This window comes from Ipomoea triloba, chromosome 7 (genome assembly GCF_003576645.1).
Source record: "Ipomoea triloba cultivar NCNSP0323 chromosome 7, ASM357664v1".
NCBI lineage: Eukaryota > Viridiplantae > Streptophyta > Magnoliopsida > Solanales > Convolvulaceae > Ipomoea > Ipomoea triloba.
Genome location: NC_044922.1, coordinates 27530918 through 27547974, shown reverse-complemented (window position 1 = coordinate 27547974; position 17057 = coordinate 27530918). Strand labels below are relative to the sequence as shown.

Sequence of the window (17057 nt, the reverse complement as noted above, 5' to 3'; positions counted from 1 at the left end):
CCAAGATAGCCCGTGGATACTATCAGAGGTGTCATTCTTACCCCGCCAGTTTCTACTCATTAACCTTTCTAGTGAAGTACAAAGGCTGTTTGGTAGCAAAAAAAAAAAAAAAATGCTCATAGTATAAGTTAGCATGGCCCGAGCCACACTTTTGAGAAGGACACCCAATTTAAAACCTAATAAATTAAATAATCTGATCTAATACGACAATTAAATTATTTATTATTTTATCCTACGGAGCATAGAATTACTAGGCACGGTGTATACTCTATAATTCCCCTCAAATAGGCTAACTTATGTTAGAATTGGCCAAATTCAAACAATTAGTTAAAAATAAATTCATAGAATAAAACTCAATTTGAGCTCCACAATTAAAATTCACGTGTTGTCAATTGTCATTAACCAATAGCAAATGAAATGTTGAAATAAACTAATAAGCAAAATCCTGTGAAGAATGGCAATAGCAAATTAATGGAAGAAAAAGGGAGAAATGCGTATGCCAATTAACAAGCTGCTGTGCAGGAAAATTTTGCTGTCGAAAGAGAATTTCTCAGCACCGCGAGAACAATTAACGCCACCAGAAAGTCGCACCGCCGAAGAGAAAAAAGCCGCTGGAAAGTAATCCCACACGCCTAGAACAAGAATTGAAGCCGCCGCCAAACCGGAATTGGTCCGGGGTCAAATTGATGCCGGCCTTTCGGCCTCCTCAATCAAACTTGTATTTAGAGGGATCAACTCCAACAACTTTGCCCAATTTCAACACGAAAAAAGCTCCAACTAACTCCTGACATCAAATTTGCAGAGGACCTTGAATCAGGAACATCCATTGAAGAACTTTCCTCCCGTTCAAATCTTCCGCTCTTCAATCGAATTTGTTGCTGCATCGATCAAGCCCTGCGCCTCTATTCGTTCAGTTCGATTCATATGATTGATACAAAATTAATTTAACAAAACTTATTATTAATAATAAGAGAAAATACAAAATTAACTAAATATTACCTTATTAATTCTAACAAAGTTAATTAAGAAAAAATAAAATAAATAATGTTCATCAACCTAATAAAAAGATGCATGCAATGAGAAAGTACAGATAACATAAAATCAGAGGATGCAAATATATATTAAGAATATATATATATATATATATATATATATATATATATATATATAGAGTTGGCAACCAAATTTTGTGATTCAATTCTAGCATCATATCGATCCATACCTTAGCTAGCTAGCTTGTCATTCATCATCTGAAGGTATAGACTCTTCTTTGTCTGTAATGCATTCGGCTCACTTGATTTTGATCTATATGATAAAGAGAATATATGCAAAATGAAGAAAGTGAAATGAGATCAGAGCTGAGGGAGAAAATTGCAATAGATCAGATTTTGCAAAGAAAATTAGCTACATTAAATGCATAACTAAGAATGAAATGAGATGAGAAGAAGGAAGGAGAAATAGCAGCAGATCAGGTGATTTTGTAAAAGAAATAACCATTGAATAGAAAAATAAATGGAAATGTAAGAATGAATCATGTTGTACTAGCTAGTTTCTAACCTCTAAAGCGAGTCCAAAGTCCCATCGATGTTCTTGAATACGCTTTGCAGAAGAGATAAGGGAATGACAACACGACTGCAACTCAATTGACTCCAAGGTAAAAATATCTACCATAACCTTAGGGATATTTTTTAAACGATAACAAAATCTTAAGACTAAATGCTTAAGATATTGAAACGAATATTCACCAACTCTCCATTGCTCGAGCTTTATACCATCTAGAAGCAAGAATTTTAATCGAACAAATAATCCTTCTTCTACATCCCATACTTCCCCATGAAAGGCATTTTCCAACTTTAGAACCTCAAGCTGAGGCAACATGCCAATTACCTCTAAATCCCCCTCTGAAAGGTTAGTACCGTTCAACCTCAACTTATTTAGTTGTGAAGGAAACATAGATGGCTTTGGAAGGGTTACAACGCAACCAAACGAAACTGAAATTGATAGTCTCTTAAGATGTTCCAAATATTCAAGATTATCCAAAATAATAGGATTGCTGCAACATACAAAGACTTCCAATTTTTCAATGTTTGGAAACCTACAATATACTCCTGTTCTACAATGAGTTGGGCACAGCCAAGATAATGTCCGCATCTTATCTTTATCCATGCTTGGAGGATCAATCACATAAGATTTGCCAAGTTCAAGATGTTGTAACTGCGGTGACTCCCAAATTGTACAAGGCAGGCGAGTAGGTGCTCCAAATTGTGATTCTTTACCAGAAACAACAAGTGTCTGCAAGTTTCGATTGGTTGACACTACATAATCAAGGCCCTCAAACCATTCTGTTACAGATAGGTATCTCAAAAAAACTAAATCATGTAAGCGTGCTGGCACTCTTTGAAGAAATGAAGATGGAACAAAAGCCAAAACTCTTAGCAACTTGAAAGATACATATATTTTAGCATCTTCTTGAAAAAAGAAAATGGAGCGAGGGTTGTTTGTTCTTAACAACACATAATAGTCAAATTTATGTGTGTATAAACTTAACCAGCGGCATGAATTTGCAAACATGCTAAATGACCCTCGTGGCAGTTGCTGAGTATTTAAAGCACAAAAAATGCCCTCTTTCTGCGCTTCTCTTACGCAAAAACTATGCAAGGCACTATGCATCCTACAATCCTTAATTTTTCCAGAAGAACTACTCCAACTGTCAATTAGAATAAGACTTCTATCAACAAACTCTTGTAAGTACTCATAAGCTTGACTTTCTAACTCCTTGTACCACAATGGATTAATAAATCCTTCAGTAATCCATAACCTAATAAGTAGTTTCACTTTGATTGCACTGCGCTTTGGGAATACTCCAAAATATAGAAAGCAAACTTTTAAGTGTTGTGGCAATTGATTGTAAGTGTGGGTCAATGCCCTCCTATCTAGAACTCCAAGCAACTCTATTTCCTTTTGAACCTTCTTCCACTCTTGTCTTATGTTGTCACACTTAGATAGACGTTTTGCAACTACAACAATTGAGTGTGGCAATCCTTCACATAGCTCTACAACTTGGCTCCTAATTTTTTGAAATATAGATGGTGTCTGATGTTCTTTGAGTTTCAGAACAGGGTTATTACAAAATAAAGTCCAACTTTCTTCTGGATTTAGCAAATTCATGTTATGCTGCATAATATTTCTATTTGAGTAATCCCAACTATCCCTCCTTAAAAAATGCGTAGTGGTTATCACTATGCGACTTCCATTTGTATAATCAGGTAAATTATACGGGATATAATCCCAAGCTTCATTGTTCGGTAAGTTATCAAAAACAATTAGATATCTCTTACCTCTCAAGCATTTGAATACCTTCTCAGCTGCTAGATCAACAGGAATCCTTCCCTCTTTTATTTCTTCTCCCTCTGATACTACTGCCCAAAGAAGGGTGTGTAGCATTTCTCTCACGTTATCGTATCCCCCAACATCAGGCATAGAAACCCATTTTTGTACATCGAAATGCGATGTAACTAATTTATTTTTATAGACACTTCTGGCTAAAGTTGTCTTTCCGATACCGGGCATCCCAACAATTGAGAGCACTTTTAGTTCCTCAGAGCCCCTGATGAGTTTGTCCATTATCAGCACACGATCACGGCCACGACCGACCATAACATTGCTGGGCTCCGAAGCCGAATCATGTTTTAACCAAGGAATCACTGGTCCTCCACTTATATTCACCACTTCTTTATCATCTGTTTCCTTGCTTTTTTCCAGCAACTTTGCTGCGTTTTCTGCTGCTTCTCCCAAGGTTTGATGGAGTTGCTGCTGATAAGCTTTTTGTTGATCCTGTGTGCCCTTGGCTAGAAGAAAGTTGCTTAGTTGTATTTCGATGCGATCTTCGGCTTCCAGTGCGAAGTCTCTGATCTTCATCTCCAATTCTCTGGTTCCAGATTTCTCCTGCACAAAAGCTTGCAAAGATGAAAGCTTTTCAAACAAAGATTTGAGTGATATGGATGCTTCATCATCAAGAGAAACCCTTCCATTATTGGGTTGCAGAAACTGTAGCTTAATTGTTGCCATCAGAGAAGTCAAAGCAACACAAGCCATCTCGATCTCTCTTTCAATTCAAAGTATTCAGATCTGCTAGCTTGTTTAGTTTTGTCAATGAATGAGTGGGTGTGGCCACAACTACCCTCCAAACATTGCATAAAAAGATGAAGGTTGACTGATCTGCTTGTTAAAATATTGTTTTAATTTCTCTCTGATCTGTAAAACTTTGTCTCCACCAATGGTGAACATTGAAGTATTAATAAATCAATAATGCCAACAACTTTTAAATTAACAAATACTCTATACGTAAATTAACAAATCACTGTCCAGGGCACCAATATAAATGTCCACCACCGTCACTTCTGCATAATAATATTAAGGTTATCAAAATATATCTTCACACACCTAATAGGGTTATAAGACAACTTTACATACTATACGTCGCTTAGACTCCGGTCCAAAAAGTTTTACATGTGCACTTTCCGACCCTTCATGTCAGAAGACTTTTTAACCGTTCGTGCCAAAAGACTTATTGACCATCGTTAATAGATACATCAATTATGCCATGACCTCATATGCCGCCCCCTTGACAAATTACACACGTCGTGACTGACATGAGTGCTTAATTGATGGATGACATGTCAACTATGTTAGTATTTATAATTATTAATTATGTCCCCTTGCCCCTCACTGTCCGAGGAAAAAAAAAACAATTGAGCTGTATTATGTGCACTTACTTATTGAGTTGACTTTTGATGATTTATAAAAAAAAAAAAATTAATTAATATTATCCACCATCAACACCAACAGTTAGAGATTAAAAAAATAAAAAAATAAAAAATAATTATGGTTGTTAGAAAAATTTATGTCAACCATTATCTATAGGATAATTGCTTTTTTTTTCTTTTTTTTTTTTTGTTTTAATGTTTGACTATTAAAGTATACATAAAAATTTTTTTGAAAACAAAGTATACATAAATTTATGTTGTCTTTTGTGTGTGTCCTACGGTTCAAACTTTTCCAACCACTCATGATGAGTGATTGAAATTTTTGAAAAATTACTACTGCAAGGGTTGCACTTAGAACTAAGTTATGTGGATCACTTGAGGCCAAGCTCATGCCTCAAGACTAGACCACTCGGTTTTATTTGAATAAATCCTACTATATTTCCCTTTATTGTGTGTCATGGCAATTCCAACAATCATTTTAAGTCAATCAATAAATTTAAGTTATAATATTTAAGATATTTCTTTTACATTTTTCTTTATAAGTAATGTTGGCAAGTGTTTGTTACTTATCAGGAAAGATATAATATTTTTAAATTAAAATGTAAAAGTATTACATTTTTTTTCTTCAAAAGTATTACATTTTCCCATATAAGTAACAAACATATTATTCCTTATTAGTATTACATTTTTCAGTATAATTATTACATATGATCTTGATTCGACCCGTCTCACGGATAAAGATACACAAATTTTTATCAACCCCGCAACTAGAGATAGTTGGTAAATAATTTGCTAAACAACGAGAACTAATTATCTGATGTGTGCAGTGTAAACAAGGTGAATGAAAGGGACTTAAACTGGGTGTTCCTTACTTGCATGCAATAGAATGTCGCTATGTATAAGAAGTACTATAATGTATTAATAATCATAATTACCAATACCGATATCCAAACCCCTCAGCCTATGAAGTAGTAGAATCCTAAAATTGTAGTGACTCTAACTACTTGATCTATAAATATTTGATCTATAAATAAAACTACTAAGTCTGGATGCATGGCGCACATGAAAGCATTAATATTGTCACTGTCCGAGGAAAAAAAAAAATTAATGACCCAAGACACTGATATCAATGTCAACTACCTCGTGGCCGGATATGAGTTGTATTATTACGTATACTTATCAAGTTGACTTTTTTTTTTTTTTTTTTTTTTGGTCTTTACCTACTAATCTTTTAGCTTATTCAATTTTAGATTAGAAATGACATCTCTATGTGTTTTTTGAGTAATGAGAAAAATCTATGCACACTATCTGAAACTGTACATTGTATTGAGTGAACCTTGTATTTTGATCCTAGTCGATGGAAATCACAAGTATATAAACTAGCTTAGATTTCTCATAGCTAATTGGCTCAAACAAAAAAGATCAATAGATTGCTTCTACTAAGAGTCAAACATGTAATTTTGTAATTACCAAACAAACAACATGATCAACTTAGTTGAGATTGCCCTAACATCCCTATTTGATACTATACAATCATTGCATCAAAATAGTATATTAATTAGGTTAATTAGGTTTATTATTCATTAAATACACCCAAACCCAAACGTATAATATTTGTGTGTTGGATATTTAGAATCAAATTAATTAAATAGGAAGTTTAATTTGGACATACTAAAGAAGAAGTCATTGAGGCAGTGACCTTGGGATAGCTTAAGGTGTTTATATTTCCATTTTGATTCTCATTAGCAGAGGGAGAGAATTTATATTCCAGCAGCAATCACGCTTGACATTAAAGTTTTAATATAAACTATTTAATACTTATAATCTCGTGGTCCACACACACACACACACACACACACACACACACACACACACACACACACACACGGAGTATATATATTCTTCATTAGTTACATTCTTCACTAATCTAAATCAACTATTCAGATTTAAGGAAAATTTCTCAATGTCATTACGCTCGGCTTCTGCTTCTTGACCTGTTAAAAGTATGATTCACACTGTTTCTTGTGACATTCTCTCATTAAAATACTTCTTAATTATTTTTTATAGTATGATTGTCAAACTTGAATAATGAGCTAATTAGGCTAATAGCTAGAAAAGGAAGATGCATGATTGTGAAAATTATGTACCTTAGAGTATACACTCAAAGAATGAACAATATGTATCTAAAAAAGAAACAATATGCATCCAAAGAAGAAAAAATATGCACCAACCAAGAAAAATTCTGCATGAATTAAGCTAATAAGGTTGGTTTTTTTATTTACATGCACTTTAAATCAATTTTCAAATTAAACACTTGAAATAAAAATTTTGCATACAAAATTAATTTTGAGATCTCTAATATAATATAGAGTTTCGTCACACTTACATCACTTAATTACAAGATTCACAACTATTTGAAATATTTTCAGCACATAAAAAAATGCAATATCCACAAAGTGCAAGAAAACATATACTCACAACTCAAAAGTATAATTCCCCACCACCTCAACAGCTTGGGACATTGGTAAGCAATTTTCCAACCAGCCAAAATCCACTCTTCTATGTGTGCATGTATACTGTGACTCATCATATTCAAGTCCCTTGGATTTTGATCTACATGAATGAAAGAAATAAAATGAAGAAAATGAAATGATGAGATGAGGAGGATAAATATATAGTAGCAGATTTTGTAAACAAAGTTAGCATTGACCGAATAGAAAAATAAATGCAAAACTAAGAATAATGAACTATGGTGTAGCTAGCTAGTTTCTAACCTCTAAAATCGCATTTCCAAAAAAATTGCCTTTAGTGTCTTGAATATACTTTGCAGAAGTGACAACCGAAGGACCACACTGCTCCAACTCAATTAATTTCAAGGTGGCGATATTTTTCATGAATTGGGGAATTCTTTCCAAACAATAACAACATCTTAAGACTAAGTGCTCAAGATGTGGGAATGAATCGACCACCCTCCATACCTTGAATAATTTATCATCAATCAAGAATCTCTTGAGCTTTTTATCTTCAATATGCAAGAATTTTAATCGACAGAATGCCCTTTCAGCTACTTGCCAAACTTCTTGATCACGGAAGACATTTTTCAACTTGAGCACCTCTAGCTGAGGCAACATGCCAATTGCCATTAAATCACTCTCAGAAAGATTAGTACCATTCAGCTTCAACTTCTTAAGTTGTGAAGGAAACATAGATGGTTTTCCAAGGGTTACAACACAACCAAACGAAACTGAAATCGTTAGCCTCTCAAGTTGTTTCAAATACTGAAGAGTACCCAAAATAAATGGCTTGCTGCAAAGTACAAACATTTTAAAATTTTTAATCTTTGGAAACCAGGAATCCACTTCCATTGTACAATGAGTTGGACACAACCAAGATAGTGTCAATATATTATTTTTATCCACTCTTGGAGGATCAATAGCATACGAATTGTCAAGTTCAAGATGTTGCAGCTGTGGTGACTCCCAAATTGTAGAAGGCAAATGGAACATAGTTGATCCAACTTTGAATCCATTACCATTGGAAACAACTAGAGTCTGCAAGTTCCGATTAATTGACACTATATAATCAAGACCATCAAACCATTCTTTTACAGATATGTATCTCAAAAAAAGTAATTCCTGGAAGTGTGTTGGCACTCTTTGGAGGAATGAAGATGGAGCAAAAGCCAAAACTCTTAAGTACTTGAAAGGTACAAATATTTCAACATCTTCCTGAAAGAAGAATATGGAGCGAGGGGTGTTTGTTTTGAACAAAACATAATAGTCAAAACTATGTTTGTAAAAGCTTAACCAACGGCATGAATTTGCAAACATGTCAAACGATCCGTGTGGATGTTTTTGAGCATTTACTGTACACAATATGCCTTCTTTTTGAGCTTCTCTTACACAAAAGCTATGCAAAGCACTATGCATCCTACAAGTCTTAATCTTTCTCTCAGAATTCCAAGTGTCAATTATAATAAGACTTCTATTAGTGAACTCACATAAATACTCATATGCTTGGTCTTCTAACCCCTTATGCTCCAATGCGTTTAAAAATCCCTCAGCAATCCATAACCTAATAAGTTGTTTCACACTGATTGCATGACGTTTTGGAAAAACTCCAAAATATAGAAAACAAAGTTTCAAATTTTGTGGCAATTGATTGTAAGTGAAGGTGAGTGCCCTACTATCTAGAACTCCCAGCAACTCTAATTCCTTTTTAACCTTCTTCCATTCCTGCTGTATGTTGCTGCATCTAGATAGACGCTCACTAACTACAACAATTGAGTGAGGCAATCCTTCGCATTTGTCCACAACTTGACTCTTAATTTTTTCAAATTTAGGTGACATCCGTTGTTCCAGAAAAAGTTTATTACAAAATAACTCCCAACTCTCTTCTGGATTTAGCAAACTCATTTTATGTTTATAGGTATTTGAGTAAGCATATTCCCAACTGAAGTGCGTAGTGGTTAGCACTACGCGACTTCTATTTCTATCATCAGGAAGGTATTCTTGGATATCATACCAAGCTTGATTGTTCCAAAAGTTATCCAAAACAATTAGATACCTCTTACCTGTCAAGAAGTTGTATATGTTCTCAACTGCTAGATCATCAGGAATAATGCTTTCCTTTTTAATTCCATCTGTAGCCTGGCCTAGTGTCCAAAGAATGTTGTATAGAGGCTGGTTCTTGTTGTACTCCCTGGACATAGTAATCCAACCCCGTACATCAAAGTGCGATGCAATTGATGGATCTCTATACGCACTTGCAGCTAAAGTTGTCTTTCCTATGCCGGCCATCCCAACAATTGAGATTACTTGTAGCTCATCAAAGCCCCCTATGAGTTTGTCCATTATCAGCATATGATCACTGCGACGACCCACCATAACATTGCTGCTGGGCTCTGGAACCGGTGGTGGTTGTTGTTGAGTTTCATCATCAGCAGCAGCTTCTTCGGTGCTTATGTTGTTGCTGATTCTCAGCAAGTCTGCTGCGTTTTCTGCTGCTTCTATCAAGATCTGGTGGAGTTGCTGGGAAGCTTTTTGTTGGAACAGGTCCTGTGTGTCCTTGGCCAGAAGGAAGTTGCTTAGTTGTGTTTCGATGCGGTCTTCGGCATCCAGTGCAAAGTCTCTGATCTCCATCTCCAATTCTCGGATTGCAGCGTCACCCCCGGCGCCCACGGATTTCTCCTGCACAAAACCTTTCAAAGATGAAAGCTTTTCAAGCAAAGATTTATGGATTGATATGGATGCTTCATCATCAAGAGAAACCCTTCGATTATTGGGTTGCACAAACTCCAACTCCATTGTAGTCATCAGAGAAGTCAAAGCAACACAGGCCATCTCTCTCTCTCTCTATCTCAAATTATTCAGTTCTGAAGTTTTTTCTCAATCAATGAGCCACTTTGCTAATACCCTCCAAACATCTTTAATTTATCTTTACATTTAATATGTAGGGTTCAGCCAATGAAATTGCTTCATTTTTCTGTCCATATAAAACCCACTGTTTGGTCAATATATATTTTCTAAATTAAATTTCCTTCCCATAATTTTTTCTCCCATTATTACCAAGACATCTCATTGTAAGATGATCTAGCTAATTTATATCCTGAACCAACCAGATTCACGTAACATTATAGATTCTGAATTGAAACAATGAGGTACAAAATTCATACTCGTATATATAATTTCATAACATAAGAAGGTTCTCTTCGTTTTTGAATTATTAAATTTATACTCTAAAGTACCTAATCGCGTTGGTTTGCCAATTTTGCCCCCAATTACGACTTAACGACATCTAGTTAGTCCTTGACGATCCTTTTATCCACACCTTGACGACATTCCCTGCACCCGCGCGCCATGTTGGTCACCGACACCAAGTTATTGATCGTGAGATTGCACGCTGGACAAAATCGTAAATTCAATCAAGGGTAATATTGACAACCAACAAATACCAAAAGGAAAAAAGATGTGGGTATTATGTGCATGGGTCTTAATGGCGACATGCAATGGAGTTTAAAGAATTCTGGTCGACCTTGGAGCTGAGGGTAGCAAGTTACGTCGCCGGCACCACTTCACCGGCGGCCTGGGTTTGTTTAGTTGATTAGCCGACAAAAATGAGGGAGTGGACGTCAAGAGACAAGGAGCACGTTCAATCACGGTGCTCTAGGAAGAATTTGGCATGTCTCTTTTGACTTTCGTGGATGTTGTGCTGGAATTATACTAAGTGGCCGACAAAGCCAAACTGGCGTGGTCGATCTTGATTTGAATTTCAAATTGGTTTTGAGTCTTTCTACTTGGAAGAAATTATGTGGGAAAAGAATTGTAATTTTATAAGAAATAAGGAAACGAAATTGCAATTTCCTCCCACTAAATTAAGGAATTTAGTTATCTTTGGAATTAGGTGGGAATTAAGTGAGAATGAAATTCAAATTTCTTCCAACCAAATGCCCTATAAACGGTAGTTATGTGTAGGACTCGGGTAAACCTTGCATCCATATGTTCACAATTTTAGAATTATATAAGTTAGAATAATGTATTTTGTGAATTAGAATAATATATTTGATGTGTTTTTGGACTGTGGTCGTCCACAACTGAGTGGACCAAGGCCCACACAATAGTGATTGTATTGTATTATGTACGTGGTAATTTATATTGCGGACTAGGGTCCATATAGTATTGTGAACCTTGGATTTAACAACCACATTTTGATCTTTAGATTTTAACGGACTCTGTAGTTTTGCAAAATTCATATTTTTAAGGCACAAAATTTTATAAACACACAAAAAACTCACAGCGTAAGATACATACACATGTTTAGGTGGAGAATTTGTGTTCTATAGGCACAGAATTTCACAACACAAAACAAAAATTCATAACATACTAAGACACAATATTTTGTGTGCTATACAACTACTAATCTATTCTAGATATAGAATTTCATAATACAAGATACAAAAACTCACAACACTAGACACACACATGTATATTTTACTTATTTTCAAATCTGATTTATATAGAGAATTTATATTCTATAGGTACAAAATTTCATAACACATGACATAAATTCATAACATAGGACATTCCAAGTACAAAATTTAATAAAACAAGACACATACACATGTTTTTTGGTTAAAAATTTGTAACGTGAATTGGACAACTAAACAATCTTTCAGGACAACAAATCCAAAATCTTCGTAGAAGTACATTCGACAAATTTGATGAATAAGTCTCATGCTTATTCCATACAAATATTTGAAATATTTTCACAAGTAAACAAAAAGTGCATGATAACATACATTCACAACACAAAAGTTGCATTAAAAAAAAAAAGAAATCATCTTCAACTTAATCTTCCTTAGCTTGTAATTCACCATTGGACCGGAGAATTTGAGATATTCCTCCCAGTAACTTCTATGATTCATCATATTCACATCCTTCAATTTTGATCTATAACAAAATAAGAAAATAAAATGGGATAGGAAAGTGAAATATATAGGCCCTGTTTGGTAAATAATCAGTCTATCAGTCAATTTTGACTTATTTGATCATTATTAGTTGTTTGACTCGGTTAAAAAATCAATATAAGTGTTTGGTTAATAAGCTTTTTGTAACTTCAAAATGCTAAAATTCAAAAGGCTACTCAAAGCAGCATTTTCAATTAGTTTTTTGAGAAAAGAAATTATACCAAACAACTATCAACTAACAGCTAATTTATCAAACAACTTTCTACAATCAGCTAATGTTATCAAAAAATTACACCTTCTAACCCAAACAGCCAACCCAATCAACCAACAACCATTTACCAAACAAGGCCATAATAATTCAATACAAAATTAGGGATAATGAATCATATATATATGGAGTAGCTTCTAACCTTCAAATTACCATTTCGGCATAAGTACTTGGATTCTTGAATATCCTTGGCAGAAGCGACAACAGAACGGCCACACTGTTGCAACTCAATTGATTTCACAGTGCCAATATTTGGAATCTCCATAGGGATATTTTTCAAACAATAACAAAATTTTAGAACTAAACGCTCAAGATATAAGAACGACTCCTCATTGACTATCCACTGCTCAAGCTGTTTTGCTTCAAGGAGCAAGAATTTTAGCTGACGAAATCCTCCTTCATCTACTTCCCATATTTTCTGATGGAAAGCATTTTCTAGCTTCAGGACCTCAAGCTGAGGCATCATTCCAATTAAAGCTAAATCCCTCTTGCAAAAATTAGTGCCATTCAGCCTCAACTTCTTCAATTGTAAAGGAAATATGGGTCGTTCTAGACGAGTTACAATACAGCCTGCTGAAACTAAAATTGTTAACGTCTCTAGCCATACCAAGTAGTCAAGATTATCCAGAGTAATGGGATTGTTGCAAGGTCTACCGGTCTGCAGATGACTAGGTTCCAAGTCATCTTTGAAGAAGATTTTTAATTTTTTAATGTTTGGAAGTCTGTAATACACTTCCTCTCTGCAATGAGATGGATTCACCCAAGACAATGTTTGCATGTTATTTTTAACCACACTTGGAGGATTATCAATCACATACGAATTGCCAAGTTCAAGATGTTGTAACCGTGGCGACTCCCAAATTGTACAAGGCAAATGGAGAGTTGGTGTTCCAGGTTGGGACTCTTTACTTGAAACAACAAGTGTCTGCAAGTTTCGATTGGTTGACACTACATAATCAAGACCCTCAAACCATTCTGTTACATATAGATATCTCAAAAACACTAAATCCTTCAAGTGTGTTGGCACTCTTTGAAAAAATGAAGATGGAGCAAAAGCCACAACTCTTAGCAACTTGAAAGGCACAGATATTTCAACATCTTCTTGAAAGAAGAAAATGGAGCGAGGGTTGTTTGTTCTAAACAACACATAATAGTCAAACTTATGTGTGTAGAAACTTAACCAGCGGCATGAATTTGCAAACATGCTAAATGACCCTCGTGGAAGTTGTTGAGTATTTAAAGCACAAAAAAAGCTCTCTTTCTGAGCTTCCCTTACGCAAAAGCTATGCAAGACACTATGCATCTTACACGTCTTAATTCTGCCATCAAAACTCCGTTTATCAATTAAGACAAGATTTCTATCAATCAACTGTAGTAGTTGCTTATAAGCTTGATTTTCTAGCCTTCCATGTCTCAATGGACTCAAAAATCCTTCAGCAATCCATAACCTAATGAGCTGTTTGACTTGGATTACACTACGTTTTGGGAAGACTCCAAAATATAGAAAGCAAATTTTCAAATGTTGTGCCAATTGATTGTACCTGAGGGTGAATGCTGTGTTATCTTCTAGAACTCCTAGGAGCTCTAATTCCTTTTCGACCTTCTTCCATTCTCGTTTTATATTGTTGCATTTAGATAAACGTTGTGCAACTGTAACAATTGACAATGGTAATCCTTCACATTTCTCCAAAATACCACTCCTAAGTTTTTCCAACTTAGGTTCCATATGTTGCTCAAGAAAAGGATTACTACAAAATAAATCCCAACTTTCTTTTGGATTAAGCAAATTCATGTTATGGACATGATGATCATATGGCAAAGTCATGTTATGGACATGATGATCATATGAGCAAGAGTAGGAACCCTGATCAAAGTGCGTAGTGATTAGCACTATACGGCTTCCATTACTATCATTAGGAAAACATTCTCGGATAGCACCCCAAGCTTTATTGTTCCATATGTTATCCAAAACAATTAGATATCTCTTACCTTCCAAGCATTTGGATACCTGCTTAGCTAGTGTTTCATCACGGGTGCTTCTCTTTTTAGTTTCATCATCTGGCTCTGCTACTATCAAAAGAAGGTCATGTAGCGTTTGTCTCACGTTGGATTCCGGAGACACGGTAATCCAACCTCGTACACCGAAGTGCGATGCAACTGATGAATCCTCGTAGACGCTTGCAGCTAAAGTTGTCTTTCCTATACCCGTCATCCCAACAATTAGGATGACTCTCTGTTCATCGCCGCCAAAGAGGAGTTGGTTCTTTACCAGTAAATAATCATGGCGACGACCAACCATTGTACGCTCAAGCTTTGGAGGCTGCAGCCGCAAGGATGTTTCAGACAACCAAGGAATCAGTGGTGCCTCATCATCATCAGCTTCTTCGTAACACTGGTTCAACAGCTTTGATCCGTCTTTTGAAACTTCTCGCAAGGTTTGCCGGAGTTGCTGAGAAGCTTGTTCTTGATCCTGTGTGTCCTTGGCAAGAAGAAAGTTGCTTAGTTGTATTTCGATGCGGTCTTCGGCTTCCAGTGCAAAGTCTCTGATCTTCATTTCCAAACCCCCAGCGGGTTTGGACTCCAAAAAAAATTCCATCATTCTCAGACTTTTAAACGAAGGATTCATTGATCCCCGTGTATCATCATCAAGAGGAACCCTTGGATTGGGTTGTAGAAACTCCAGTTTAATTGTTGCCATGAGGGAACCCAAAGCAAAAGAAGCCATCTCTGATCTCTTTCTCAATTATTCAGATCCCAATCAATGAGTGGATCGGATGTATGTGCCAATAAGTCAAGAACCCTCTCCAAACATTGCATAATTATATGCTGGAAGAAATTTTTACAGCAGGGTAAAAATAAAACCATACCGAGTATCATTTTGTATATAAATAGAGAGAGTTCAATTCTTTGCCTCGTATTAGAATCACTCTCCCAGTCAAAATTGTAGACAAATTTGGATTGTCCATCTAGTAAATTTAATGGTCAACTATAGATCATTTTAGATAGCTAGACGGATGCGATTAGTTATCATGGGAGACTAGTTTTAATTTGGTTTCATTAAAGATGTAATCAGTTGTTATATCGTGGACTATAGTCCATAATGTATTGTAGACCATGGTGACGGATATTGCAGTTGTGTTGGTAGAGAAATGCAGTTGCGCGAAATAGAGGCTATTTTATCCGTCTGGAACTGCAGTTGTGTTGAAATGAAACTGCAGTTACACAGAACGGATACCGTTTTATCCATATATTTTCATTAATCAAAACGTCGTCGTTTTGATGTCGCGATCCATAGTATAATTTGCGAGATGCAATGCTAGTATGCTGCATTACCAATTCGGCAATTCTACCACAATAAAAAATACTAAAATGTCGTGGTTAATTAATTATTCAATTAAATAATTATAATTTAATAATTTTATTTCCCGTTTTGCAAAATTTGCCCTGTCGACTTTATATCATTTTCTGTTTACAAATTCATTGGACCCACCAGTTCCGGTCAATAATTGGCGCTTGTTGAGTCGTCGAAATCATATCCTTCACGGACCAATCATTTTCGATTTCCACTTGGCCACTTGAAATAATAAAAGTACAAGTAATTAGGTATATTAAATAAATTTCTTAAAGAATAGTCTTGGTCATACGCTCAACGCCGCTTCTTTCTAGAGCAATTTTTATAACATGAATAAGGGTTTACAATGCATAATGATACTAGTATATGTGTCTTATATTGTGAGATTTTGTATTTCGTGTTATAAAATTTTGTACTTACGGGTATAAATTATGTACCTAAAACAAATTAGTAATTATGTATGTATCTTGTGTTATAAAATTCTATGTCTATAAATACAAATTATATACTTATCTAAATCAGATTTGAAAAATAGAGAAATATATAACATGTGTATGTGTTATGAAATTATATGTTTTATGAATATGAATTATGTACATTGTTGTTTCAATTCATAGTCTATAATGCTTTGTGAACTCTTATAAATTGTCGTTCCAGAGGTTAGCGAAGGAGGTGATTGATGAAGGTAGTTATGGTTGAGTTTGATATATACGGCCATGTTTGTCTTCGTGATAGTCATAGGTATTGAATTTTTAGATAGTAGTAGCTAACCAACCCTATTTATGACTATCCAACTTGGAAGACAACTATTGGAGGCTTGTCAGCTACCTTCAAAAATATTAATTTTAAAATTTTCAATTAATAAATTTTATGCAAACTAAAAAGAAAATTAAAATTAAAGCATTATTCATATTAAATTTTACATTTATGATCTACGTTAGTCTAAGAAATATGTATGTTTGCCAAATCAGGTATTGAAGAGGTTATCGTAAGGTTTAATCGCAATTTTTTTACCAGTTTAAGAGGCTTAGGTGATTTTTTGGCTCAATTGTACTATTTGTTCAACTTAATGGCTGATTTGACCCTTTATTTTTATTTTTATTATGTTTGGTACATGATTTTTATTTTGTCGAAAAAATTTCAATCAACCACAAGTAAAAACTTGAATTGCTTAAGAATTTAATATATAAATATAATATGTATCAT

At 34.9% G+C, this 17057-nt stretch overlaps 3 protein-coding genes across 4 annotated transcripts; all 3 read right to left on the bottom strand.

The window, feature by feature from the left end:
* Window positions 1-314: 314 nt before the first annotated feature.
* LOC116025114 (putative late blight resistance protein homolog R1A-10) lies at window positions 315-4095 on the bottom strand. The gene is made up of 3 exons (XM_031266209.1): window positions 1558-4095; window positions 1223-1305; window positions 315-894 (listed from the first exon to the last, which is right to left on the bottom strand). Exons 1-2 carry the CDS (start codon window positions 4093-4095, stop codon window positions 1291-1293), a joined length of 2553 nt encoding a protein of 850 aa, XP_031122069.1. The 3' UTR covers window positions 315-894; window positions 1223-1290.
* Window positions 4096-7298: 3203 nt separating this feature from the next.
* Window positions 7299-12212, bottom strand: LOC116025111 (putative late blight resistance protein homolog R1B-12). Of its 2 annotated transcripts, XM_031266204.1 has the most exons (3): window positions 12116-12212; window positions 7541-9958; window positions 7299-7379 (listed from the first exon to the last, which is right to left on the bottom strand). In XM_031266204.1, the coding sequence occupies exons 2-3, from the start codon at window positions 9905-9907 to the stop codon at window positions 7359-7361; spliced, it is 2388 nt and encodes a 795-aa protein (XP_031122064.1). In that variant the 5' UTR covers window positions 9908-9958; window positions 12116-12212; the 3' UTR covers window positions 7299-7358. The 2 variants fall into 2 exon arrangements, with proteins under 2 accessions (XP_031122064.1, XP_031122063.1); XM_031266203.1 differs by lacking the exon at window positions 12116-12212 and having other exon boundaries at window positions 7541-10332.
* On the bottom strand, window positions 11883-15345 carry LOC116025109 (putative late blight resistance protein homolog R1B-14). The gene is made up of 2 exons (XM_031266202.1): window positions 12642-15345; window positions 11883-12214 (listed from the first exon to the last, which is right to left on the bottom strand). Exons 1-2 carry the CDS (start codon window positions 15222-15224, stop codon window positions 12179-12181), a joined length of 2619 nt encoding a protein of 872 aa, XP_031122062.1. The 5' UTR covers window positions 15225-15345; the 3' UTR covers window positions 11883-12178.
* Window positions 15346-17057: the final 1712 nt, after the last annotated feature.

Coding starts and splice junctions, on each gene's coding strand:
- LOC116025114 (XM_031266209.1), bottom strand. CDS start 4,095: ATGGCTTGTGTTGCTTTGACTTCTCTGATGGCAACAATTAAGCTACAG.
- LOC116025111 (XM_031266203.1), bottom strand. CDS start 10,108: ATGGCCTGTGTTGCTTTGACTTCTCTGATGACTACAATGGAGTTGGAG. Junction 7,380..7,540: donor TTGGAAATGCGATTTTAGAG/GTTAGAAACTAG, acceptor TCATTCATGTAG/ATCAAAATCCAAGGGACTTG.
- LOC116025109 (XM_031266202.1), bottom strand. CDS start 15,224: ATGGCTTCTTTTGCTTTGGGTTCCCTCATGGCAACAATTAAACTGGAG. Junction 12,215..12,641: donor GCCGAAATGGTAATTTGAAG/GTTAGAAGCTAC, acceptor ATTTTGTTATAG/ATCAAAATTGAAGGATGTGA.